This window comes from Haliaeetus albicilla, chromosome 23 (assembly GCF_947461875.1).
Source record: "Haliaeetus albicilla chromosome 23, bHalAlb1.1, whole genome shotgun sequence".
In the NCBI taxonomy this organism is placed as follows: Eukaryota; Metazoa; Chordata; class Aves; order Accipitriformes; family Accipitridae; genus Haliaeetus; species Haliaeetus albicilla.
The window spans coordinates 17587969-17615412 of NC_091505.1; the positions used below are offsets into that span (position 1 = coordinate 17587969).

At 51.0% G+C, this 27444-nt stretch overlaps 1 protein-coding gene across 1 annotated transcript; it reads left to right on the forward strand.

The window, feature by feature from the left end:
• Positions 1–1772: 1772 nt before the first annotated feature.
• Positions 1773–26995, forward strand: SLC9A6 (solute carrier family 9 member A6). The gene is made up of 16 exons (XM_069811432.1): positions 1773–2061; positions 8337–8536; positions 8907–8984; positions 9655–9731; positions 10647–10759; positions 13149–13254; positions 16855–17001; positions 17229–17329; positions 17556–17644; positions 17852–17965; positions 19574–19685; positions 20080–20233; positions 20420–20450; positions 21680–21759; positions 22385–22490; positions 23546–26995. The coding sequence occupies exons 1-16, from the start codon at positions 1788–1790 to the stop codon at positions 23819–23821; spliced, it is 2058 nt and encodes a 685-aa protein (XP_069667533.1). The 5' UTR covers positions 1773–1787; the 3' UTR covers positions 23822–26995.
• The last annotated feature ends 449 nt before the right edge of the window (positions 26996–27444 follow it).

Consider the following 27444-nt stretch of genomic DNA (forward strand, 5'->3'; position numbering starts at 1 on the left):
ACGGTGTGTGCGGGAACCGATGACCCGACCCCGGGCCGAGCAAGGCCTGGGGCAAAGCTGTCCCGCACAGGCAAGCATCCTGGGTCTTCCATGCGCCCGAGGCCCATAGAAAAGGGGCACAAAAGCAATTCTTTGAGGGTGCTTTCTACAAATCGCCTTTAAGGCGATCACTGCGGCGTTTATTGCAGCCCTTGCCCCACTGGCTGCGCGAATCCCCCCTTATTTCCTGGTAAACAGGGTAGGAAGTTTCTCCTGATCCCACCTCGGGGCTGACCGCAGCTCCTGGCACTGTCCGCATGCCTTGGCATGGCGTGAACGCCCAACCACCCTCCGGCACCCACCCGTGGGCCGCTGCTGTCCCCAGGCGCAGGGCCCCATCCGCCCCCCAGAAGGCTGAGACAGGGGCGTCCTGCAGCACACCCCTCCGGGGCACCCCACGCACAACACCCTCATCGGCCCCAACCGCCCCTGCGCGTGGCCGTGCAAAGCCAAGGCCTGGGCAAAACACTTCTTCCTTGCAGCAAGCCCGTTTGGGGAATTTTTTTTTTTTTTTTTTTTTTTGTCCTCTTGCAAACCTCCTGGCTCTCTGGCCACCTTCCCCCCTTGCAATCCCCTTTTTTCCCCCCTCGCAACCCCCTTTTTCCCCCCTCGCAACCCCCTTTTTGCACCCTTGCAACCCCCTTTTTCCCCCCTCGCAACCCCCTTTTCCCCCCCTCGCAACCCCCTTTTCCCCCCCTCGCAACCCCCTTTTTCCCCCCTCGCAACCCCCTTTTTTCTCCCTCGCAACCCCCTTTTTTCCCCCCTCGCAACCCCCTTTTTCCCCCCTCGCAACCCCCTTTTTCCCCCCTCGCAACCCCTTTTTCCCCCCTCGCAACCCCTTTTTTCCCCCCTCGCAACCCCCTTTTTTCTCCCTCGCAACCCCCTTTTTTCCCCCCTTGCAACCCCCTTTTTTCTCCCTCGCAACCCCCTTTTTCCACCCTCGCAACCCCCTTTTTTCCCCCCTTGCAACCCCCTTTTTGCACCCTCGCAACCCCCTTTTTCCCCCCTCGCAACCCCCTTTTTTCTCCCTCGCAACCCCCTTTTTCCACCCTCGCAACCCCCTTTTTTCCCCCCTTGCAACCCCCTTTTTGCACCCTCGCAACCCCCTTTTTCCCCCCTCGCAACCCCCTTTTTTCTCCCTCGCAACCCCCTTTTCCCCCCCTCGCAACCCCCTTTTTCCCCCCTCGCAACCCCCTTTTTGCACCCTCGCAACCCCCTTTTTCCCCCCTCGCAACCCCCTTTTTTCTCCCTCGCAACCCCCTTTTTTCTCCCTCGCAACCCCCTTTTTTCCCCCCTCGCAACCCCCTTTTTCCCCCCCTCGCAACCCCCTTTTTCCCCCCTCGCAACCCCCTTTTTTCCCTCACAGCCCCTTTCCCAGCACCCCTGCAAGCCTTCCCTTGCAGCCCTCTGTCCCTCGCACCCCTGCGGCCTTATCCCCCCCCCACTTTGCAAGCTCGCAGCCTCCTTCACAACCAGGCAACCTTTCTTTCCCTCTTGCAAACCCTCTTTCCCCCTTAACGAGCTTCCAGGCGCCGCCTTCCCGCTTCCCCCCCTTGCTTAAAACAAAAAAAAAAACCCCAGACCACCCTTCTTCTCCACCGCAAACCTTTCCCTCAGCCCGGCGGCACCGCTCTCCCGCCCCATCCCCGTCCCTATCCGGGCTCCCGGCAGCGCTGTCCCCGCCCCGCAGCGCCTGCGCCCAGCGCCGCTTCCTGGTGGCGGCGGGGGCCGGGGCCGGTACCGGGGCGATGGCGGGGCCGGGGCCGGGGCTGGCGGCGGCGGCGGCGGCGGCGGTGGGGCTGTGGGCGCGGGGGGTGGAGGGCGGCGAGGTGCTGGCGGCTCGTCCCGGGGCTCTGGAGGAGGAGATCGTGTCGGAGAAGGCGGCGGAGGAGAGCCACCGGCAGGACAGCGCCAACCTGCTCGTCTTCATCCTGCTGCTCACCCTCACCATCCTCACCATCTGGCTCTTCAAGCACCGCCGCGCCCGCTTCCTCCATGAGACCGGCCTGGCCATGATCTACGGTGAGGGGCGCCGGCACCCACCCCACGCACACCCACACCCTCCCTCCCACCCCTCTCCGTGGGAAACCCCTGCGGCGAGTACCCCCCGCCCTGCCCTCAGCACCGGCAGCCCCATCCGAACCAGTCCCGGCTCCGCGCTGGGCCAACTGGAGTGCCTGGGTTGGCACCCACCTGCCCGCTGTTACGGCGGGGACCCGGCAGCCCACCCTTCTTTTCTTCTTCGGGGCTACGACGGGGCTCGTCGCGTGGACATCGGCGTGGGCGAAGGGGTGCGGGGATGTCGGGGGGCACGCCGCGTCCCCTCCCAGCCGCAGCCAGATGCTCCCGTCTTACTGGGACGGCTGGGCTGGGTACCCCGTCCCGGATCGCCCCGTGCTGGGTGTTACTGGGTGTTGCTGGAGGGAGGGTTGGTTGGTTTTCCAAACCCTGGATATCGAGGGCTTTCGAGGGCAGCATGACTCCAAAATCACGGGCAGTGAGCAACTAGTTGGGTTTTCCCGGGTGGCTTCGCAGGGGGGCTGCAGCACGGGTGAAGGTGGCGGGGTCAGGGGCTACCGCGTGCCAAGTGGCCTCAAAACCCATCTCACCGAGCACCGGCAAGTCCCGCTTACCTGCTCCGGGGCTGACTTGGGGCCAGGCTTTGCACCGGTCAGGAGCCTTGCATCCCACGCGCTGGGGCCAGAGGTTGTGTTTCCACCCTCTGTTTAGAGGACTGGAATTTCCAGAAGCTGTACAAGAGGAGCGGAGGGGCCATTTGGGGACATTCTCCCCCCCTTTGCCGTGCTCAGGGACCCGCAGGGCCAGCAGCCTTACATCCCCCTGCTCAGGGACCTGTGCGGACGAGCCCCTACTTTTGGGGTTCGTCCTCCCGCCGTGACAGGACCTGTCAGTGGGATGCCCCACGTGTGTCCCCCAAGAAGTGGAGCGAGGCTGTGGGTCGGGAGAGCAGGTCCATAGCTGGTTGGATTTTAACGGTGGCCTGTGATTTACTGAGGTGACATGGCCTCATGAAGTGGCCTGAACCACCGGATGGAGATGGCCGTACGTGGCTCTAGCCAGGTTATCTAGCATGACTTGGAGTTCAACCAAAGTAGGACTGGGAGTTGTGCTGGGGGAGTGATTAACACGGCCGTGGATCCTTATCTAGACAAGACTCGCAGAGTTTAGGATTGAGAAGGTGTCTTCTGCTGAGTGCTGTGGTTAGCGTCTCTTCTCCGTGCTGTCCTTGCCCTTGCTGGTTGTGGGCGATGTGCGACCAAGCTTGGTCAGAGCAGCAACGTGGCCGAGTCCCCCGCTCAGCAGAAAGCTTCGCTCTGAAGCCTGTGACTTGACCTGTTTGGGCCGTTGGCTTTTGCGATCCTAAGTTTCATTTAATTGGAAGTGTCCTTCCAAACGAAGGGGCGGAGACACTTGCGTCAGCCCAGAGGCACAAAATACTGGTCTGCCTTTTCAGATTCCTGCAAGCCACCGCTGAGGTGGGTGCAGGCGTTGCTGGCCGCCTGCCTGGGGCAGGGGTGGTCACCCCCCCGGGATGGGAGATGTGCTGTGGGAACACGTGCTTCCAGCACGGGAGGTCTTCCTTCTCCTGCTACCCCAGAGCTCGCCGACACATGGCCTTTCTGTTCCCTTCTCTCTTTCAAACTTGCCCTTAATCTTGTTCTTTTTCTCCTGGAGTTTTCTTCCTCTTGGTCCTCCATTCTCCCTGACCCACCTGAGCGCTCCCCTTGTTCTCAGGGGATGACCTGGGTCATTTTGGTTTCCTGCTGATCCCTAAAACGCATATTTTCTGTCTGCTCTTTTGCAGACTGTGCTTAGAAAATTTCTGGCGAAATCGGTAACGTCACCTGTCTGGTCATGCAGAAAATCCCGAGTTTTTCCCTGCTATCAAGGCTTTTGGCATTTACTTCTCAGGTTGTGGCAGCTACCGTAGGAAAAGGGGCGTGTAATTTCCCAAGGAGTGGTGAGATGCTGTTGTTTTACAGCGACAACTTAAAAGCTGCAGGGAGCAAAGCAGGTACCGCTTCTGCTTTGCTGTTCCCGGTCCCCTGCGATATTTTCAGCCCCTGCGATGCTTTTCATCCTGGGGAAGTCCGCTGAAAATGTGGAAGTGCTGCAGCAGGCAGGCTGCAAAACAGACCCTGAAATCTAGGCAAGAGAAGCAATTTGTAAAAGCTTGTCTTTTTCTAATTAAAAAAGCCCCAATAACTAAGTCAAATAAAACTTTTGCATACATCTCTTCTTGCTGAAATACGTAAGAGTTTCCTTGGTGTCTGTGTTTTTACTGTAAGTTATAAGCTCTTGCTCCAGGTGGATTTATACCTTACAAATTACACCATCAGCTGAAATTTGATGTTCAAGAGCTGGATGCAGGCTGGAATCATTGCACGGTGATAGACAATAGGTGTTTAGTAGCCCCTAGGCTTCATTTCGGTGTTTAAAATGAGGTTCCTACATCCGAAGTACTCAACATTTAGGATGATTAATTAAACAGTCTTGTTTCAGTTCTTCTCAGGGTCTGATGGTGGATGTGGCAGGAGCTTCTCTAGTTTCATTGTACGTGTTCCCACTTGGCCCCTGGATTGTGTACGTCTAAATTGCTTGGTTTTGGGATGTCTTCAGTTGCTTGCTACATTTTTTTTTTCCTTTTGGTGTCCAGATTAATGCTCGCCTGGGGATCCTGTGTGCTTCCATTGTTGTTAAGTGCCTGGATGGTAATATATTAGTCTTCATTTAAAACCCTAGCTCGGAAATGTTCAACAGCACCTAAAAAAAAAGCCCATGGGCTTTTGTTCTTTTTAATGAAGTTGGGAGAAATGCAATGAAAGTAATCTCTTGCACTTTGCATAAAAGAAGTCAATTAATTTACCAGCTTTGCCTTTAGCTTCTCTACTCCTTGCAGCTTTCGGCTGGCAGCTTCCTCGGTGTCAGGTTCCCTCTGCTCAGCTCCCTCCCAGGGCTCAGTTTTGTAAAACTTTTGGCTGCAAAAGCATGTCGATACTGGCGGAGCGGCTCACGGGTTGCTGCTAGGATGGCCCTTTGAGCGCCAAGAGAGTTTGAACCATTTCCTAAGAGACCGTCAGAACCAGGAGGACGTACACGGTCCCCTGGGCTTGGTCCAGATAGCCTGAGCCCAGGACTGGGTTTGGTGTCTGAAAAAACTCGGCATCTGAGTTGGGTTTGTCCCAAGTGCCTCCAGCGAGCATCGTTAGGTGGGGAGGGTTGACCAGTGATCCACTGTTGGGCAGGAGGGGCCGGTGGTGGGGTCATCTTAACGTTGGCAGAATAGTTGCCTTTCAGCAGAGCAGCAGCGTGCTTTCCGTGTAAGTAACTCTGATGGTATCTCTGTGTCAGGAGCCGCTGGCGCGATGCTGGCTGGATGTGTATTTGCACGTGGGCGTCTTTTCCCACCCCGGTCCGGAGAGCTCTGGGAGCCTCCCAGGCAGCGTGTTACAGGGCAAGATAAAATGCCTGATTTTGGGACCCCCAACCACAGTGATCTTGGCAGATATTGTAGGTTTATCTGTCCCTTTTCCCTTATCCCATTCCCGGCCAGAGTGGGAATTTGGCTGTGGCCGGAGCATTGCCGGCACGTGGGGCCGGGAACAGCTGCCCGGGTAAGCGAGACGGCGAGGACGAGCAGGGGTGCTATCAGATGTAGTGCTGCTTTGGGATGGGGATTAAGAGCGGGGAGGCGGGTGAGTCAGGATCCCTTCTGAATTCACAGCAACGTCCGTCCCTGCAGGGCCTCTCATCTCCAAGTGCTGACCCTGGGCATTGAAGGGGTCGCTGGATGGGTTGCCATCTGAGAAAAGGCAGGCAGCTGCTGCTGCTGGAGGTTTCTGACTCCTGTGTGAAGCTCTAAAATCAACTTTTTTTTTTTTTTAAAAAAAGGCTTTTTAAAGGCCACCCCAGGTAGCTCTGGAGAGCTGCAGAGCGCGGTGTATGCGGTGCTGCCTGCTCCGTAGGAGTGCAGGAGCAGTGGCAAGGGTGGAGGGTAAATGAGCTCCCCAGTCTGGCTTTCCTCCCTTGCATTTGAATTCTCACTGTAACTGTTTAAAGCTGCTTAATAGTTGTAAGCAGATGTAAATAACCCTCTGAAGCTCGCTTTATCCCAGTGAGGAGTTTCTGTTGTCTCCCGTGGTACCTCAGGGGTCATCATCTTCTGGGTGAAAGGAGATCTGGGTGTTTTGTCCTGATGCTGCGGTGCCACGTGCCCCCCCCCCCCCATCCTCATGTAAATACACGCTGTGGCATCTCAGTGTTCTTGACAACCTTGCCTTCATTTCCATACTTTTATTTCTGGAGCACTGGAAGATCACAGGAACAAAGAGGCTAGCAGAAAATTAAGCAAAAATATTCCTCTTTGGTGTCCTCTGTTAGCGATGCTGGTGTAAAAGCAGCTCTCAGATGCTCTGCACAGTGTGATGTTCCCTGAAGCAGCTCTCCTTGCTGGAGCTGACCGTGCCTGGTTCTTCCAAGAAGGACCTTTTCTGCTGCTGTCGGGGCAATTTTGTGCCAACGGTGCAATGCAGGATAAAGCCCAGAACATGTGGTGAGCACATGGTCGGCTGTGCATGGCTTAAAAGCATGGGTAGGTTTGCGAAAGCAGCTCAGCTGTGCTGCAGAAGTGCCGTATTAGACCAGGGACTGGGTTTTGGGTGCAGCTCCCGGGTCTGTCAGCCCTGGGATGAGCCATCTGTGTCACTGGTGTGATGGGTTAGCAGCGGTGAGTCTGTTTGCAGCCGATTCTTCTGCCTCTGCTCATGGCCTGGATGTGTGCTTGGGTGGCCCTGCTGTGCACGACATCCCCTGGGATGGGGATGGGAGGCAGGGGCTTTTCTTCTGGCTGTCAGCAAAATGAGCAAATCTCATTTGGAAGACTGCTGTCAAGGGAAGAGAAGGCAAAAACTGGGCAGCGGATCGGGAACGGGCTGCAGGAGGTGCGGAATGGGTTGGGGACCCACAATCTCCTGCCCGGCCACGGCAGAGCTCCTGCCCAGGCTCTGCTCCTGCGACATGGTGGTGGAGGAAGAGTTTGGTGTTCCCTTCGGTCGGGGTTGTGCCCTGTCTGTAGGAAAGCACAGAGCAAGATCTTAATTAAGGCAACAGTAAAGAAGCGGGAGCATCCTGGGAGGCAAATGGAGAAGCCTTCCGAGTGTTGCGGTCTCTGTTTAGTTCCCACGTGTCTGAAAGTTTTTCATAAATGTGTGGTTCAGAGATGGGGTTAAGATCCAGGATTTCTGTGGTGGCTCAGCGCTGCCTTAATCAAGGAGTTTCCAAACCCTTTGTGCTGAAGGCTACGTGGAAAGGTGTCTTGTGGGACATCCCTCCTCCCCAGCCTGCAGATGTCAAAAAGCTTTGCCAGGAGAGCGCTCGGCACGCCGTGCGGGTGAGAAGGAGCCGGAGGAGCCTGTGCTGTGCGAACGCCGTTAATCTGGATGCAAGGCCTCAGAGCACAGCTCATCAGCTGTGCTGCAGAAGAAAAGTGCCAGTATAAATTGCTGACTCTCAAATTAACCCCGCGATACTCCTGTGCAGCAGCTGAGCCGGAGGCAGCGTTGACTTGCGGGGCTGCCCTGGGGCTGCTGCTCATGGTGCAGAGCTGAAGCTTGCAGAGGGCGAGGAGCAGACCCGGGTGGTTGGCCCAGAGGCAAAACTTCCACTTTTTTTTATAAAATGGGGATCGCTGCTGTGCGCTGCGAAAGCTCCCTGTTGCAGGAGGAGGCTTTATGGTGCTGCAGCGTTTTATGAAGGATGCTCACTGTCCTCAAAGCGTTTGTGATGGTTGCTTGGTACCTTTTTTAATTCCCTACAAAAAGGAAGGGTTTAATGTATTTCTGTGGTGGCAAAACATGATGCCGTCAGGTTTCCAGGTGCAACGTGCATAGTTTGGGCACACGTGAGCAGCACCTTGCCCAGGTCCCCAGCTGTGTGCCAGCAATGCCAGGGTGCTCGCCCTAAGAAAACCAGCGTGCCCTCTGTGTCGGCTGTTTGCCGCACTAGAGCGAGGGCCTGACTGATTGCTGGGTAATTAAAAGCCTTCAGGACCAGCTGTGGCTGGTGTTAGAAAGTCGGCACGAGCATGGAGCGTTTGCATGGCTCGTGGGAGGATGCACATGGTTTAATATTGCACAGGCAATTATTTGGATGGTGGCTGTGCTCAGCAGCTGAGCAGGGGGTCAGGATCCTGGGGTGCCTGGTGCTGCATCCGTGCTCAAAGAGATCGTCCCAGGCGTTTGCTGTGGCTCATCTCACCGATGCGTGTCCCTCCTCAGGTGTCCTGGTCGGCGTGGTCCTGCGCTACGGCATCCACGTCCCCAGCGACGTCAACAACGTGACGCTGAGCTGCCAAGTGCAGACCAGTCCCGCCACGCTGCTGGTGAACGTCAGCGGAAAGTACTACGAGTACACCCTGAAGGGGGAAATCAGTGCCCAGGAACTCAATAATGTCCAGGATAACGAGATGCTGAGGAAGGTAAGGGAGTCGGCGATTGGAGAGGTGAGCGATGCTCCCCACTCCCTCCATGGGGACCGGTCCTGTATCTGCTGGATTAAGTGATTTTTTATTTTTATTTTTTTAACTTTGGTCAGACTGTGATCAGATATAAACTATAAGTTGAACACAATGTAATGAAACTCTAGTTTCAGCTGATCTTAATTTAAGCTGTTTGGACTGAGCTATGTCTCCCAAAGATCCTGGACGTGTCCTCAGCGTTCACCTGACAGCTTTCATTCGGCGGGGGTACAGGGTTTCCTGCATATATTTTGTATGACATTCTTATTTGTGTTTTGTCTTGCACTCTTAACAAACCATTTTACTGTTGGTTTTTTTTTTTTCTTAACAGGTGACTTTTGATCCTGAAGTATTTTTCAACATTTTGCTTCCTCCAATTATATTTTATGCAGGCTACAGCTTGAAAAGGGTACGTGCCTTTACAGCGCCTACGTTTTTAGTTCCTCTGCCTCCAGAGCATTTTTAATACTTGAGAGTGCTTTCATGCTTGCTCAGCAGGCTGAGGCTGCGGAGCTGGGTACGGTTTTCCCCAGTACAGGCGGGATTGTAAGAAGCAGGGCTGAGAGTGCCCCAGTCGGTCTCATCCGTCCCTCTGCCCCGGGAAGGGTCAGTGACTTCAACCATTTCCAGCACGGGTTTGCGCAGGGGCTTTTTGGGTCAGCTGGGCCATTTCAGCCATCCTCGCTTTCGAAACACACAGGAGGGTAGGAGGGTTTTAGAAAGCAGGAGCTCTCTGAAATGCTGATTTGGAAGGAGAGGAAAATGATCCTGTTTAGCTTGCAGCAGAAGGAAGTAGGAATGCTGCTGGGTTAGGGAATCAGTTCCCAGGACTTGGAACAGCACCTTATTAAATACATGGGTACAAGAAAATGATATGTTCATGTTTATTAATGCTGCATTAATATCTGCTGGCCTGGCAGTGTACACCGTTGTGCTGGGCACTGCTCAGCTGTGCTTGTCCAGCTCGTGGTGTCTGAGCTAGGTCCAAGTTGCTAGAGACACTGTGTGGGTGCCTGTGCAGGCTTGAAATAAATTGTTAGCAAAATATAATTCAGGTTTTTTTATTCTCCTCCTTCTAGAGGCACTTCTTCAGAAACTTGGGATCCATCCTAGCATACGCTTTTCTCGGCACTGCAATTTCCTGCCTGGTGATCGGGTGAGTAGTTGGAGCTGGTCTGGTTCTTCCACGGCAGTTTGAGCCATACTCGGAGGCAGTGCTCTGAGCCCAGAGCTGTGGCCGCTAATTCCAGCCCTCAAAGATCACACAGGCTCTCTACTACCGCTGCTCGGCAGTGGCAAATAATGCTATTTACTGTGCAAGCTTTTGCTGTGTGGATAGGGTGATTGCTGTCTAATTGCGTAGTGCTTTCTCAGCATTCCATACGGAATAGTTACATACATGGCAAGGACAGTTTCACACTTCTCTGAAGATTGTCCTGAAAAAACAGTCAGTAACTTCAAATTATTGAAAGCACAGCCCTAACAAGCATGAGACACAAGAGTAGAGGGCAGGATCGTAAACACGCGTCCTGTCCTTACTTGCTGGAAGCGGGTGCCTAGCAAGCACAGATTGTGTTTCAAATTATTTATCTCTGTGCGCAGAGGGAGCTAGACGATTCCCACTCTGAATAGTAACAGGCAGGCTGGCGTAGGGTGTTTTCCCCTGGAAAGTCCAGTGGATTCAAGCAAACTCAGCATCCACATTATCTGTTCCTCGCTGAAAGTTTTGGCCATTCCAAAGTCAGACCAAGGTGATCCCACTGAAATGTGTTAGTGTGAAACACTGCAAAGTGATCATGAGACTCCACAAGCCTGGCTGTTGCTTTTCTTTAGCCATGTTATGCTCACGGAGGAATTTTGGTCCCCCTTCCTCATTGGCACCGTGTTTGTGGTCTGGTGCGATGGGTGCTTTGGTGTGTGTGGTCCTGGGCTTTCACCAGGCTCAGTTCTTTGGTGTTCCTGCGTTTGGATAACTTTAGGGGTTAATCTGGCAAATTTAGGGGAATCGAGCCCATTTGAATGTCATTTTAATGCACTGCAGAGATGAGTAATTGCTTCTTCTGATCACCAGCTCTGTCGTGTATGGCTGCGTGGCGCTGATGAAAGTCACTGGGCAGCTCGGGGGAGACTTCTACTTCACTGACTGCCTCCTATTCGGTGCCATCGTGTCGGCTACTGACCCAGGTATGTTGGACAGTTATTTTTTCCATCATTTTACCTGCATTTTGATCTGTTTTGAGTTGTGGGGAAGAGGGGAAGAAAGTCTGAAACCCCTGCAAGTTCCCTCCTTCTGAGTTTTGGAGTTTAATTTATTTGTGACATTTTTAGAGGTCAAATTTGTCTCCATGCCTTTTTATTTCCTTCCAGTTATGTGTAGTATACCTTCCAAACCTCTGCTTCCCTGAATCTTTGTTTGCAGTGAAGTCCTAGGCAGTCTCTCTTGACTTTGCTGGGTTTTGGGACAGGTCCACTGTGTCTCTGCCATCCTGTGTCAACTGCTGATGCAGAACAAGATGTGTAATGTGGGGAGGGTTCAGTTGATAGTTTTAGTTAGTTTAGTTTAGTTAGACCTTCCGCTTCCGTTTGGGTGGGATTTTGGAAGGCGCTAATCTAATTGAAGATTGATCTTAATGAGCAGTACTGAGGACAGTAGTGACATGTTGGTCCACTGATGCACTTTATAAATCAAAATTATGAAAAACATGCCTTGTCCAACTGAATTTTACTTAGTTCACGATTGCCATTACATGGTAGCTGTTTATTTGCATGTTCCAGCTTTACCTAAAAACACAGAACTACAGAAAGGCCTCTCTTTCCCCCTGCCCTTTGCTGAACAGGGCTTGAATTTCTTCCTTTGCAGCGTGGCTGCTACGTTTGAGATCGGTGTGGTGGGGCTGGGGGGTGGCAGCATCGCCCCCCTCCCGATGTTACAGTAGCTTTGGTGGATCTTTTTAAATGCAGATATTGGTCAGTTTTGCTTGGAAGGGAGAGATTGCACGCCTGGATAAGCCAAGTCTTCTGTCCTTTTGAAACAAGTGCTAGCGGCTGTTGTTTCTGGATGAATTGGGACTTTTACCTGCTCATCTTAACAAAGAGTCATTTCTGTTTTCAAAGGCAAAATGAGGAGCATTTTATGCATATGCGTATAGGCAAGAATAACGCTGCAGAACATAACCTGCAGCATAACGTGGCAGTAGCCACATCTGTCTGCCAGGTGGAGATGCAAGACGTGCATTCCCCATGAGTTTTTAAAAATTTGTTTTTCACGTTTCCCTAAGATTTGCCAGATATTGGTATGGCTATTACTGCTGATATTTTTATTTAAAAAAAACCCAACAAACAAATAACTTAAAAAATAAGGTAAAATGATTTCCCAGCTTCTCCGAACGTGTCTTGGGTGGGCATGCATTCAGGCCACTGGTTCTTGTAGCGGGGAGCTGGTCCCGTGGGGCTGCGAGGTCGAGCATTCTCCCTGTAACTTAGCTGGGGTGTCGACATCGAGAGGGGGGCACGTTTGCAAAGCAGGGAGCACCTCACAGACATGATGGCAGTGTGGTAAATCTGATGGCAGATGGGCAGAGGCCAGGCAAGTACCGTAGGTAGAAGTAACACTTAGGAATTCTGCAGACGAGCTGTCAGCATCGCATCCCTTCTTCAGGCTTCAAAACAGGACCAAGAAGATTTCACAGGTAAAAATGGTGCGTTTCCCTGTGCATAAGTGGGTTAAACCCCCTTCAGTTTGCACAGATGAGTCCCTGAATGCTGTTTTAAAGGACTTTCACAGAAGTTCACTGAAATTAGCTCAGCCCTCTGCAGCAGCCTGAGCTGTGCACGATGCACCATGTGTTACATCTTGCTTGCTTTAGATGTTGTGATGTTTTTGCAAGGCTGATAGGCAAAATCTGCTGCATTTTCATTATCTTCTTGGAGCTGCTGGATTACAGAAGGGCTTGAGCATACTCTGATCTCTGCCATGTGGCCATAAATCACAAGAAACCCCCACACAGGGTTTGAGCCGATGCCTGGCTTTTTTCCAGTCAGGTCTGAAATGTTAACACATCAGTGCTGGCATTTCCAGTGTGTCAACCTGTATTGAATCAGAGGATTTCTCTCGGACTATCAGGGATGGAAGGAAAGGACAGCCATCATCCTGGACAAGCCTGCATCCTCCTGGCCTTCTGCAGGTGGAGGAAGGCTCTCCCTGATGCCCCGAGCTAACAGCATCCCAAAAGCTGGGTGGCTTTGTGTCAGCGTGGTACCATGGTCTAGCCTGTGAGCTCAGACCCTCAGGAAGCTCAGAGCAGAGTTTGTGCATGTCTGCCTGCTAAAGACTCAATAGACCTAATGCCCAGGATGTGTTTTAGTAAAAGGAGGAGGGAAATGATGAAGCAAATCCAGATCTTAAAGGGCAGAAGGAAGACTCTCAAAGGGAGCATGGGGGGTGGCTGGCACCATTGCAGCAGAGTGGCACAGATGTGCAGGAAGGCAGCTTTCTAAAAAGGGGTGTTTTGTCTTTGATTACACCAAAATAACGGCACCTTTTTGAATGTCTCTCTATTTTTCTATTTGTCAGTGACTGTTCTTGCCATATTCCATGAACTCCAGGTTGATGTTGAGCTGTATGCCCTTCTCTTTGGCGAAAGCGTCCTCAATGATGCCGTTGCCATAGTGCTGTCTTCGTAAGTGTCTTCTGTTTTTATTTTTAATTGTTATGTATGTTGCATGTCAGGTGTTGGGGGGAGCCACTCGGCCTTGCTCCTGTGAAATAGCAGCATTGGTGTTTGCAAGAGCAGATTTCCATATTAAGTGTCCTGAAAAGCTCTAGTGACCTTCTGACGCATTTCCTCATTGCAGACGGCAGCTTGGGATTGTGGGCTGTCCTTACAACTTTTCCCCTGCATGACGGATAGTTTTGTTTTCCTTTTATGGCCGGTTGACCCAGCCAGAAGGAAGTTTTTATGTCCTCTGAAATGGGAAAAGCACCACGTCTGCTTTTCGGCCACAGGATCCCACTGCAACCCCTTGCTGGTGGCTTTGCTCCTACCTGCCTTCCTTCCCATCCACAAATACCTGCTTTTGTTTAGGTGGAAATAGTTGGTGAAGCAGCTGTTTCCTTTCTCTCCCCCCTTTCTGTGCATCAAGAAGATGGTATTTCTTACAGCCGGAGTTAATGCCCTGGACTGAATGCATGGGAAACTTGCTGGCTTTCTGAAGAATGCTTTATAGTCTTTAATATTTTATGTCCTCTGCATGGAGGACGTATTTTATCTGCGTTTTCACTGTGCTGTCATCACGGGAATTTGTTTGGAAATATATAATATCTGCAATGGTGGCAGGTTAACGTATAGCTGAGACTAATGCAGAAAATATTTCTGGAATACTTGTCACTCCAGCGTGCTGGTTGTGTGGGTTTTACTGAGACGGAGGCAGCAAGTAACATATTGTGAGCTGCGTATCGCCACCCGCATGAGTTGTATTTACTGAATTGAATGTTTCTGTTGAGGTTTCTGGAACCATTTGTATTGCTTGCTCTGGCTTTTATGCTGGATGTGTCACCGTTAGTGCAAGAGTACATGCTGCACAGCCAGGTCGTGTTTAAGAGGTGATCCTGAGTGAGGAAGGGACAGGGTCTTCCAGCCTGTGCCGGGAGGTTTTGGGTGGGAGTGGGTGTGTTCAGCATCAGAGTAATGAAATTTGTGGTGGATCTCCCCACATGTAGCTGACTGTGCCGTGCGCGGCGATTTGCCTCTTCCACTGTTTCACTATCAGCTTTGTAGCTGTTGCTCTGATTTCCTGCCTTCCTCTTCCCACAAGCTGAGTTCAGTCCACCCCCCTCCCTGAAATAAGATAATTTGCACCAAAACAGCAGCTCCAAGCTGCAGTCAGCAGCTATTTTGCCGCAAAGCTTTTGTGCAGACCGGCCCAGCGGCACCCTGACTTCTCAAGGGCTTTTCAGCCATTAAGCCGTACCTGTTTTAAAGCTTGCCGTGGTCTTTGTCTTTGGGGTCACCATAAGCAGCGTAAGGCAGCCCCGGTCAGCACGGCGGGTATCGGTCGGTGCAGGTATCTCAAGGACAGCCTCAAATCACCTGGACACAACCACATCTTGGGTGCAAGGAGGAGGCGAAAGCCTCTTGCTCCAGGGAGGAGAGCACCCCCGAGACCAGTCCAGAACTCCTATTTATGGTTCCCATTTTCTAAATTTAGTTTGGCGTTTGCCCGTTTCACAGCAGAGGTAAGTGGGGGAACCGTCTGGGGATGGTTCTGCCCCCACAAGCAGAAGACCTGCTGCCCGGTTAGGGAGATGGAAGGGTGAATTGGGAAGATGGGGAATCAGGGGGGGTTCTGGGCGGGCGGGTGGGCTGCGCTGCCAGCTGGGTGACGGCTGGTGGTGGGTGCTGCCTTGTCCCGGGGTGAAGAGGGGCTCCGGGTGTGGGTTTGGTGGTGGCCCCGAGAAGCACCATCATCTCCTTGCACGTGGTGAAAGCGAGCGCTGCGGGCATCGTCCCCGCGCCGGGGAGGATGAGGAGCTGGGAGTCCTCTGGGATTTCTGCTGGGAGCTGGGTGCCCTCGAGGGTCCTCTTCTCCCCGCTTTCTGTCCCAGACAAGTGTCCGTTCCCGTGGTTGGGGAGCAGGATCCGTGCCTTTCTGTTCCTGCCTTGTGCTGTGTTGGTCTTGCCTGGCTTGGCAGCGGGGAACCGGTTGCAGGATGAAAAGGAATTGAACCCAGAACCGAAAGCCGGTGGGCAGCGAGATGCCGGGGCTGCGGTTTGGGAGCAGGGGGGTAAATGCAGCCGCAGGGTCTCCGCCTGCTTCTTCCAAAGGGAGGTTTCACAGGGGCTAAATGCCATGGGGAGCCCTGTGGGCAGGGACAGGGGAAATAAAGTGTATGAAGGGCAGCTGGAAATAATGTCTTATTAGTGACGCAAAAAGCAAAACCAGAAGGAAAACTGTAAGAGGTTAAAACGCAAAACCGACATCCAAACAGTTGGTTATGGAGGGGAAATGAAACCAGTCTGGATTTAAAAAAAAACCAAACCCAAACCCCAAGCCTCAGAATAAGAGCATGTTGATGAATGGGAAGTATAAGATGGGATTGATGAAAGAAATTAAATCACAGGGAGAAATCTGTAGCTTGCAGTGTAAAAGACAATGCAGAAAAACGAACTGTATTAAAAGCAGGGAAGTTCAGCACGGGAAGTGACCCGTGACACGTTGGGAAGGGGAGGATTGTCATTTGTGTTGCAGAAAAATGTTGGTGTGTAGTTAGGGGAGAAAGCTGCAGGATGTGTGCGTGAGGCAGTAACTTTCCACTCCAGCATAACTCGGGAGGTTAAACAGCAAGTGTTTAAAGTTCACATCCAAGAGTTTTAACAGAACCAGCCGAGGGATGGCTAACTAGGAAGTTAATGTTTTCAGTAAGTTTACATCAAAAAAAGTGATGTAAGGAGTTGTTAAATAGGATTTAGGAGATGGATAATGGCCCCCCTGTATCTCAGCCTTTCCAAGTAAAACAGTGGAATGGCTGATGCAAGGCTCGCCTCATCAGGAGTTCGGAGGGAGCGGATTCAGAGATGGAATCAGCGTGGCAGACCTATTTGCCATCTCATCACAAAGGTCTGTTGAAGTTTGGTGGATGAAGGTAATAGCGTTGCTGTTGTGAACCGGCGCTGTGCCATTTGCCTTGCTACCCTGTATTTCACTTCAGAACTCGAAGCGGTACAAAATAAATGTAGTGCATGTTAAATGCAGTAAAACGGCATATCTTACAGTTCTCCAGGGGATGTTCACATTAGCTGCCTCTGTGGAGTTGATGGAGAAATGTAGGCTTCCCGCTTGAACGCTTTGTGGTCCCAGAGTGCCCGACTTTATAGAAAGCTGATGCCAACCCCCCCAAATACCATCGTAAATGACAGACTGTCACCTAGCAAATGTATTTGCAGGAGATCATGCAAGAGACAGGCTTTGGTCCAATCCTCTAATGTCTAGAAGGAGCAAACGCAGAGCCATGCCTAGGAGGGGTGGCTGAACTGTAGAAAGCTGTCCGGGAGCGAAGGGGATCCCAAACTCCCCGGGACAGGGTAGGCATGCTGTGGTTCTATGCTGTGAACATGGAGGGATTGCAGCGTGGGACTCGGGTTTTGTATCCCTGATTTCTCAGGCTCGGTGTTTGCAGCGGTCGTAGCACTCTGCAAAGCTCACGTAGCACCCTGGAGGTGCCTCTCCCTCCAGACTAAGCAGTGTTCTGTTCTTGTGTGTGCTTTTCCTCCCTCTTTCAGTTCAATTGTTGCGTACCAGCCGGCGGGCGACAACAGCCACACATTTGATGTCACAGCGATGTTCAAGTCCATCGGGATCTTCCTGGGGATATTCAGTGGATCTTTTGCAATGGGAGCAGCTACTGGAGTTGTGACAGCTTTAATATCCTTTTTGTTGTTTTTTTCCAAGCGTTTGCTTAACAGCTCCTTTTTTTGCTGCGCTGCATCTTACCCAGACACAGTGTTTCATGATTTGTTGCCTAAGTGAATGAAAGGCAGTGCCACAGACTTTTTAGGGGCAGGCTGTGTAGTGTTGCTGTGATACACAACTGAATTTTACATGGTCTTAGCCTACAGTTCCTCTCCAAATTGTCCTTAACGATCTGCAACGTCACCAAGTTCACCAAACTTCGGGAGTTCCCGTTGCTGGAGACTGGCTTGTTCTTCCTGATGTCCTGGAGCACGTTCCTGCTGGCCGAAGCGTGTGGCTTTACAGGCAAGCTGCAGCACAGCCCTGCGTCTGGAACGGAGATCTGCGGGGATGATGGGGCTATTGCGTTTTGCTCCTCCCAGTGTTGATTGCAGCCAGGGCTCTCCCTCTGCTTTCAGAAGTTTAATTATTCTGGGTTCTGGGGTTATTGCATTAAGTCCCCTACACTATTGGGGTGCAGCTCAGCTCCCTTTTCATGACCGGGAGTCTAACGTGATGCTCTGCTCCCCAGGTGTGGTGGCCGTACTCTTCTGTGGGATCACGCAGGCCCATTATACCTATAACAACTTATCTACAGAGTCTCAACACAGAACTAAGCAGGTGAGAGCTCCTCAGTCCCTCTGAATTTCAAGTTCAATATTTTTCCCTTCCCTCTAGCCAGAATTAGGTGCATCTGTCTTTCCACAGATGGATTTTACTAGGGTTGCTTCTGCAGAAGTATTTATTGCGTGATGGATGGGCTAACATGTTTTTCCTGTTAAATCTATGTTACCTCTAACTCACTTTTAATTTGTTTTTCTCTTTCAGTTGTTTGAGCTTCTGAATTTCTTGGCAGAAAACTTCATCTTCTCATACATGGGACTTGCACTGTTCACCTTCCAGAACCACGTCTTTAACCCTACCTTTGTGGTGGGGGCTTTTGTATCCTTTGGAGCCCATTTTATAAGACAAAAAAAGAAAGGGAGAGGTGCCTCATTCCCAGTTTGTGTTTTTCATTCAGATGTGTGTGGGTTTTTTTCAGTCAGTCTAGCTTTATTTTTAAAAGGAGATTTCTCCCCTGTAGTGGTGCCTTTGCTGGTTATTTTAAGAAGAAGGAGATTCTTTTCCCAGCTTTTCTGGTTTTATTCTTCCCCCTGTCTTGTCTCCTTTTGTGGGCATTCGAATCAGCTGCTGCACAGACTCGGTGTTTGATGTGAATGTGGTGCTGGAACACCAGACTTCGTCACATGGCAGCGTGGCACCAGGAGTGGCTTTGCCAATGGGGACTGCCTGGTATAGCCGTTTATTTCCTCTTTTCTCTGCCATTCCATTTGGTTGACCCTAAAAAAAGCTTTTTTTTTTTTTTTTTTTTGTCAAGTAGCACAGTTAAAGCTACAGTAGATGCCTTTGAATGATGTCATGAGAGAGGATTTCCCCTTTTGCAGGCGGATGCTAATGGAAACAGGCTATTGGCCCTGGTATGTCTCAGAAAAACAAGGATTTTGAAGGAATTTTTTTCATATCACAGGGAAGCCAGTTCGGATGTGCAGAATTACTTTCACCCTTTGCCTCCACTGAAGCAGGTTTATACTGATAAATAAAACGTTGTTCTTTTTGCCAGTGCTGGCACGTGGGTTTGCAGTGGGGTCTGCTGGATTTCCCCGATGAGCTTTTGCAGGGTTGCAGTGGGGTAAAGGGAGTAAAGAGCAGGGAAATGCCGTTTGGGTGGTTAGACTGAAATTTTGTGCTGTGCCTCTTCAGCAGGAACTGGCTAACTCACTGATGAAACAGCTGATTCATGAGAGATATCATGAAATACGTCTCTTATGCAAATTCATGATGTTCAGGAAAGAACATAAAAGCTGGAAGCATTTTCCATATTATTCAAGGCTGCACTGAATACTGGCTCCAGGATTATTTTTGCCATCTGGGTGCTGGTATTAAAAGACACAGCTTCAAAGATAAAAAGCAATATAAAGGGGCTGGTGATTCTCGTATCTCCCAGACTATGAAAACAGAAAGAGCATTAGGTTTTGTTTTTTCCTTCTCAACTGCTGCTGCTTTCATTTTGCTGAATAATCTTTGGGAACGGGACTTGGCTTAAAGCTTCAAACCCAGCTGTGAAGTGTGGCATGCAGGGGAATGTCAGAGGGGTTGTGGTAGCTGTGATAACTTGAGCTTCACAGAGGACAAATAATTCTTGGGGTAGAAAACGGACCCAGCAGGGGAGAGCATACAGCGAGAAATGGTGGTTTTTCTCTCCTCTCACTCATCTACCCTGCCCTCTCATCATTTCCTTTGTTTATTTGTGCTTGGCTCTGTATGATATTCCTGAATTGCAATGTGTACTTTGCTTCGATGAGGCAGTAGCATGCTCTTCCCACACTGCTGTAGCACTCGGAGCTGGGTTATTACCTTTGCATCCAGAGGACTGGTATTTCTGAGGCTCCCCAGCGTTTCTGCCAGGCAGTAGAAATTGGCATTGTGTGCAGAGGTGGGATGCGATGGGAGACATAGGAAGAGCAATTTCCTTAACGTGTGCAAATACAGCTTGCTATCTTCCTAGGAAGAGCTGCCAATATTTACCCACTGTCATTTTTACTGAATTTGGGGAGAAGAAATAAGATCGGAACAAATTTACAGCATATGATGATGTTTGCTGGTACGTTATTGCATCTTTGCCTCCAACCACGGGGCCCGTCTGCACTTTCTTGCCCCCGAGCACCTGGAAATACTCCTTATTCAACTCTAAATCTCTTACGGACAATGTCTGGAGAAGAGGCTGGGCAGGAAAGGGCTGTCTTAGGTTCAGTGGTGCGAGTGCCTTGGTTTTGAGGTGTAGGAACGAGCTCCTCCTGCCCTGCGCTTGAGTGCACTGCGTGAAATCGTCGCTGTTAAAGCACTGTGGTCTCCTCCGGTGGTGGATGTCCTGTCAGAGGGACAGGACCGCGTGTGGGGCAGCGTGATGTAAACCCCCGGGGTGGGGAAGCCTGCGGCGGGGGCAGCCGCCTGTGCCGTGGGCTAACACCTCCCCTCCGCCGTCCCTTCCCCGGCAGGGCTGCGAGGAGCCATGGCTTTCGCCTTGGCCATCCGCGACACGGCCACCTACGCCCGGCAGATGATGTTCAGCACGACGCTCCTCATCGTCTTCTTTACGGTGTGGGTTTTCGGCGGGGGCACCACGGCCATGCTGTCCTGCCTGAATATTCGGTGAGCGTGGCATGCGTGGGGCTCTCCTGGCGCAGCACGTCCTCTCCCTCATCCCGCTTTTACGTGAAGGTGCTCGGTTTTAAGGGACAAGAGGAAGATCGTGTCCTTCTCCCCCCGCCCCGGACCGCGGTGTGTTCCCACCTGGCGCTGCTGGTGCTAACCCTGTGCTTGTTTTCTCCTCCACAGAGTCGGTGTGGATGCGGATCAGGAGAACGTGGTGAGTGCGGTGCCGCTGGGCAGCCTCTGTAGAGGAATTTGCACTGTGCTCATCGGTGCAGGCGTTACGCGGAGACCCCGTGAATGCCTGTCTGTGCCTCGCTCCCTTCCAGCTGTGGGAGAGTTTTTAGCTCCCCTGGTGAAAGTTTGCAATGAGTGGGAGTCATGGCTTTTCTGGGCTCTCTGTGGTTGTAATGAGGCCTGTTTTTATTCAGTCGGAGGGAAGGGCATGGAAGTAACGCTGGACTGTTCAGTCAGTCCACAGTTCTCCTGCAATAGATTCGGTCTCTCCCTTGCTGCGTTTGAAGTAAATACCAAAATGTGCGTGACATGGAGGCTCTCTGCCTCATCCCAGCACCCAGGGCAGTACAGAAATGCCATTTACTGACACATTTTATGTAGCATCTTCTGTCCCACTTTTACCCACGGGTACCGTCAACCTTTCTTTTGCCCCCGTGTTTCCTGTGGGTAGTTATGTGGCAGCCCAGGAACCACTGACCGCACTGAGATAAATGCTGGAGCCCTGCGGCGTTGGGAGTTTTCCTGCCTGGTAGTCCCGAGCTGTCTCACTTGTGCATCTGCAGCCCGGTTGTGCTGTGGCTGTGGCTCTAATTGATTTCAGTGTGGGTTCTGCACCTTGGAGGTTCATTTTATTCAGAGCCGTTTATTGGGCTGTTCACCTCCTGGAGAGAAAGTGTCAAATGCTAAAGGCAGCTCAGAGCCATAAATCCGAAAGCCAAATTTCTGTGAAATATGTAATTGTATTCACAGTCCCCTCCAAACAGTTTAATATTTTTTTTCTCCAACTAAAAGGAAGCCAGGAGTCCCCTAACACATGATTATTTGCATACAAAAATCTCAGGCGAGATTTGATGGAGGTTGGACCTGCCAGTTACTATTAAATGTGATGTCTGGATGCGGGTGCTGGCTCTGAGGCACTTAAAACCTTGGAGCCAGAAACTGGAAGGCTCTAGCAGAAAAATGGTCACTCTGTGCTTTGATACCACCTCCCTAAGGCTGTTGTACGCTGCTAAATGCAGAGTGCGGTGCTGGAAGCACCTTCAGCCTGTTGTGGTGTGAATGCTTGTATGCTCGCTGCAACCCAAAGATTTCTTCGGAAGAGGCAGTGGGAAGGTGTGTGTTTTCCTATGTCCCCAGGGGGGCTCCTGGCCCTGATCCAGGTCGTGGCACGTTGCCCTGCCCGCTGTTTAATGTTTTGCTCTCCCACAGGGCGTCCCGGAGAGCGAGAGGAGGAGTACGAAGGCAGAAAGCGCCTGGCTCTTCCGCATGTGGTACAACTTCGATCACAAGTATCCTTGAATGGCAGTCGGTGCGTGCCGTGCCAAATCCCATCTGCCGGAGCAACTCTGTTGACTCGGAGCGTGACTCGCTCCCCGCTCAGCAGAGGAGCTTTCCCGTCACACTGCTGGTTTTTGATTTGCACCTCCTTGTGTCTGTGGCTGCAAGAAATGACCAGTTCCACCCACTGTCAGTGGTAGCTCAGTTCCAAGCTGGGCTCTCCAAGCCTGGAAGCCCAGGGGGGTCCTCAGTCCCAGTGGCAGGCGGGCAGGGATGGCACGGGGTCTTCTCATTTGTAGCCCTCTTGCTAGATCTGTGTCCCTCCTCCCTTTCAAATGCTTTGCCGTGAATTAGTGGAGGAGCGGTTTGCCAGGCTGAGGTGAGGCACAGGATGATGGGACAAGTGATGCTGCTAAGCCTTTTCTTACTGGGACCGTGTCCTGGTCCACTCGTGTCCCACTGTGTGGTTGCATTCACGTTGCTCATCCCTATAATTTTTATGCTTCCAGGGACTTGTGTTTCTTTCCTTCCTGTGATTTCCTCGAGACACCGAGTCCTTCACTGCTGCCTCTGCGTCCCACCCCTCGACTTACCGACATCGCCCTGTTCCTCTTTCTTCCTTAACCCTCTCTGCAGCTATCTAAAGCCTCTGCTGACACACAGCGGTCCTCCTCTGACGACCACGCTCCCGGGGTGCTGTGGGCCTATTGCCCGGTGCCTGACGAGTCCGCAGGCGTACGAAGTGAGTCCATTGGCGTCCTTTCTGTCACGGTGTTCCTGGAGTCTGACTCATTTACGTTTCTGCATAGCTTTTGGATGCTGCTCTGCAGCCTCGAGCTGGGAGCCTGGGGGGAGATCAGATACTGGGGCTGATGGATGAGCTAATTCCCATGAGCATTTTCTTTTCCAGCTGACTGTTTGGTCATGAAGGGATTTGTGGTGTATTCATGGTGGTTCCTCAGTGACTGGCTCGATGAAGCTGTCACGGCTGTCCTTCCCCAGGCCCAGCTGGGAGGACACACAATTTCCTTACCCCCGCTTTCTTCCAACCCTGCAGCTGAGCTGTTCCTCCAGGCCCTTCAGCTGCATCGCTCGCAACCAAAAAAGTTTGCCAGCATCTGAACCGGGGCTGATTTTCTCCCGAAAGAGTAAAGAGCCCTTCTCTGAGCAGCCCAGAGGGGCAGGGAGATGACAAGCAGCTTTGGAGAGCCTGTAGGCAGCGACCTTTTCCACCGTCGCTGCAGAGCCTGTGTGCACCCGCACTCTGCGAGGAGCTGGGTTTGCTGGTCAGGTTTGGCCCCTCGTGGCTCTGTGGGTGGCTGGTACCGGCACGGCTCTCCGGCAGGGCCACAGCACTCAGGGTATTGCTCTGCCAGGAGCCCCTTGCAGCGGCAGCTCTCCCTGGCAGGAGTTTTCTCTCCCTGCCGGCAAAGTATCAGCATCAAGTTCCCCGCACAAAACAGAGATGGCTGTGATGGGTCGGCAGTGCGATTCCTGTGGCCATGGGTATTTTAGTTCTGTCAAAGCCACTCAAAGCTGCATTCCCCGTGTATCTGGCTACGGCATCAGAAGGAAGAGCTGAGCGCACCCTTTCAGGCAGACTGCAGAGAAGTTGGTGCGTTGTGCGAGTCTCCTGGGCTCAGAGGTGTGTGTGTGTGTGGCACATCTGGTTATGGTCATGGTGCGGGAGAGTCTGTGATTTGGTGCCTTTATCTGCTCGTTCACCACCACCGTGCGATTGCAAACGTAGCTATTCAGGAAGAGTTAAACAGCACTTTCCTCCTGTTTGTTGCCCAGAATCAAGAGCAGCTAAAGGATGATGACTCCGACCTCATTTTGAACGACGGGGACATCAGTCTGACCTACGGGGATTCCACCGTCAACACCGACTCTGTCGCATCCAGCGGCACGTCGCGGCGGTTCGTGGGAAACAACTCTGAAGACGCGCTCGATCGGGAGCTTGCTTTTGGGGACCATGAACTCGTAATCCGGGGAACACGCCTGGTCCTTCCCATGGACGATTCGGAGCCACCGTCAAACATCCTGGATAACGCAAGACATGGTCCAGCATAAGGTTGCTCAGTTTAATTGACAGTAATATTTGCATATATGATCAAGAAATATGTACTACCTAAAGTCTAATGCATGTCTCAAAATGTCTAAGCTGTATAAATATTATTTATATGGTGTCAGAAGAATATAAATATTCTCTGCCAAGCACTTGTAAAGAACAAGCTGCAAGTTTAAGTTAAAAACTGTGTTGACTGCACTGTGTAGGGTGGAACTGTTTTAGCGTAAGAGTCTTTTGCACACAGTGAGCTTCTTTAATGTGTGATTTGACGAAGGATTTAGTTCCCAGCGGGGTAAGTAAAGGAGCTGACGCCCTGTTCATCACTTGATCCTGGGAGAGGAGGGTAGGGAGGTGCTGACGAGCAGTGGAAATCGCTTTCTATTCAGATGAGGATTGTTTTGGTTTTTTGTTTTTTTTTTTTAGTCACTGATCTTTGGATAGTCAGGTTTGAAATATCAGTGAAAAATCTGCCCACAGACCCTCTTGCCAGACAGTGGCCGGTGATAAACTTGTTGGCTTTGTGGGAACCTGAGCTGGGACCTGGAGACTTTCTGTTTTTTAGTGACCCTCTGCCCAAGCCCTGCTTTAGCGGGCTAACGGCAGGCACCGGCCAAAGCTGATAGCAAGGACTGCGGGTGTCTGGCTGCTCGGATGGGAGCAGGAGGGAGGGACGGTCTGTGTCTGTAGTCATGTTTAGGAGAAGGAGGTGATCCCACAGAAGCCACTGCCAGGCGTGCACAGATTTTTAGGGCTGAGTCCCTCTTTCAGTTGTGGCTCAAGCAGCTTTCTAGAGCCAGCCATCAAATCCTCAACTGGCAACTAGATTTCACGTTTGGGAAGCAACCGTGTCTTGGTGCGAGCGAATCCCTTCTCCCGCAGTCACAGACGTAGCTAAGATGTGCAGAGCTGCCGCAGTTGCACAGGGGGCCGTGGAGCCCAGCCAACCTCGAACACAAGCTTTACGGCTACAGATTGACATGGTACCTCCGGACCTCTCCAGAGGTATTGAGCATCTAGGTGGTACTGAAGGGGAGTTGTCCGTCCGTCCTCCTGTATAGTCAAAAATCATTGCACTTTGTTTAATAACTCCTTAGCATGCTGTGTGTCTGTAATCCCCACCCCATCTCTCCCATGTCTTTTACCATTTAACGAGAAATGTTTGCGAGTTGATTTTTTTAAATTTTTTTTTCTTTTTAATTTTCCAAGGAAGAGCACAGAACAATTTGCGATTTCACACTAGTGTTAAAGGATTTACTCTGTAGTTATGGGAATGGCTAAACGTGCAGTGAAATTGTTAACCCTGACATCCTTCTTTTTCTCCTGAAGAGGGGGAATCGCAGAAATTTACTGTATGTAATTTTATTGTCTATTTTAGCTGCAGTTTTGCTATACAAACCTTTCAGGGTTACCGGTGCACTACAGGCCCATTCTGGAGTTAACCCTCTCCAGAGGGCTTAAAGAGAGGTGTTTAAAAAGAGAATGTATGAAAAAGAGCTGGGTGAGTCTGAGCACTCACAGGTCCTGTTAGCTTTCCTTGGAACGAACTCTGCATCTCTCAGGATCCGACCCTGAGAACTCAGAGCAGTTTCCCCATGGCTGTTTTCCCCAGCACCACCTGAGAGTTGGAGGAGGCAGGAAATACTGAAATTTTGAGTGTATATGTATAGTTGAGAAAATAAATTTAAACCTTTTTCTTTTTTTTCCATTTTCTCAGGTCTAAGTAACATTGCCTTAAATTTACGGATGTGAAACTCATTATTTTGGCAGTTTATCCCCAAGAAAATGCTTTCTTTTTCCTTCTGAACAAAATGTGTAAGTGTTGCCATAGGACTCCTCTAGAAGGGGGGGAACACTCTGTTTGTATTTAGATAGGGCATCTTCCTTGCACCGGTAAATGGCAGTCTCGCTGTTAACATAGCTGTTGGATTAGCGCTAGCCTCTTTGTTTCCTGCTATGCAGGAATTCCATAAAGTGTGCATTTTATATGATGTCTAACTTAACTTCATGTGTTTAAAAAAACAAAAAAGGAAAAAAAAAAAGGTACCTGTTGACTTTAGGTTACGGCATCACTTCTACATCCTGTTTTTTGTTTGTTTTGCCTTTTTGAAGAGGTATGATAAATAACTACCTCTTGTTTTTTCCTGTATAATCTGACTATGAATTCAATTTACAAAGCTGGCGTTGGTGCAACCAGAGGTGCAGAACAGTTCTGCTCCCCCTGAACGCCCGTGGTCCCATCGGCAGGCCCTGTGTGCGGCACAGTGTAAGGGCAGCGCAGGGCTCCCTCCCAGGCAATCCTCAGCTGAGGTGCAAATTTGCAGCCGAGCGCTGCGAGATGGCCACAGCGTAACATTTTAGCATAGCCTTGGTAGCATTCCTCTCTTTCTCTGACCCTTAGATTTCAAGAATTTATCCACTCTCTTTAAGCTTGCCAACACATTAGCATAAGCCTCAGCTTTTGATGCCAGTGACAGTTTGGTTAGTACACTAAAAAAAAAGAAAGAGTTAACGAATAATGATTTTGTGGGTTACCTGTGAACTCTTATGATCCATACATAATATAACCAGGATTGTGTTGAATAGTCTTGGCGAATGAATGAATCTAAGCTGAAATTCAGGAGTGATTTAATAAATGACTCAGATTCATCCTCAGCTGATTATTTTTTTTGTCCTGCTGCAGCAGAGAATACATGAGTGCCCGGTTTTCAGATGCAGAGCCCTGATGGTTTGCATGCTGCAGATGAAGTTAAGGGTACCTTGGAGAATCAGGCCCCAACACCTTTCGCCCAATAGATAAGACAGCCCCAAGGAGGCAGTTTACAGCTCCCGTGAAGATTTAGAGAAAGTGCCCTTCTTCTGTAAATTGAATTTTCATGGTTTTTGCACATGAAAAAGCACTGTAGGTAAAGTTATGATTTGTACTGGTACTGTCGATTTGTGTGGTAATGGCATTAACTCCGTAGTTGTGGTGTTTGTGCAGCTGATCTGTGATAGCTGATGATCACTATTGGACCTTCTGTTTACACTGACTAAATCCTTTAGTGTTGCGTTGTACTGTGAAAGAAGGATTATGGGCCTATACAAGTTTTTTTGGTTTTTTGTTTTTTTTTTTTTTTTCCTGGAATTGTGTGTACCGTTTCATTAATTCACACGGAAATAAATCTGTAGCAAAGTGACGACGTGCCGCTTGACCTTCTCAGACCAGTTTGTTCGTGGCCTTTGGCCAACGGGTAAGGCAGCAGCCAGTGATGCAGATGCTGAACCCCGTGGGCTGGAGGGCAGCCGGGCTGGGGTGCACGCTCCTGCCTTCACCCCTGCTCCTGAAACACAGCCTCGGGACCGTCCTCCCGTGCAGAAACAGGCGCTGGGGAGCGGAGAGACGCTGATGTCCGGCTCCCCGGCTTCTCCAGGAGCAGCAAAACCCAACTGCTGCTCCCTCGAACATGTCCTGGGGCGGTGGGTGGACCTGCTGTCGTGGTTTAACCCCAGCCGGCAACTAAGCCCCCCAAAGCCGCTCGCTTACATCCTCCCCGCCATGGGATGGGGGAGAGAATCGGAAAAGTGAGAAAACTCCTGGGTTGAGATAAAGACAGTTTAATAGGGGAAGCAAAAGCCGTGCACACAA

Excerpts from the sequence above, each read along its gene's own strand:
- SLC9A6 (XM_069811432.1), top strand. The coding sequence starts at position 1,788 with ATGGCGGGGCCGGGGCCGGGGCTGGCGGCGGCGGCGGCGGCGGCGGTG. Across the intron at positions 2,062-8,336 it reads CGGCCTGGCCATGATCTACG|GTGTCCTGGTCGGCGTGGTC; the intron begins GTGAGGGGCGCC and ends GTCCCTCCTCAG. Across the intron at positions 8,985-9,654 it reads CAGGCTACAGCTTGAAAAGG|AGGCACTTCTTCAGAAACTT; the intron begins GTACGTGCCTTT and ends TCCTCCTTCTAG.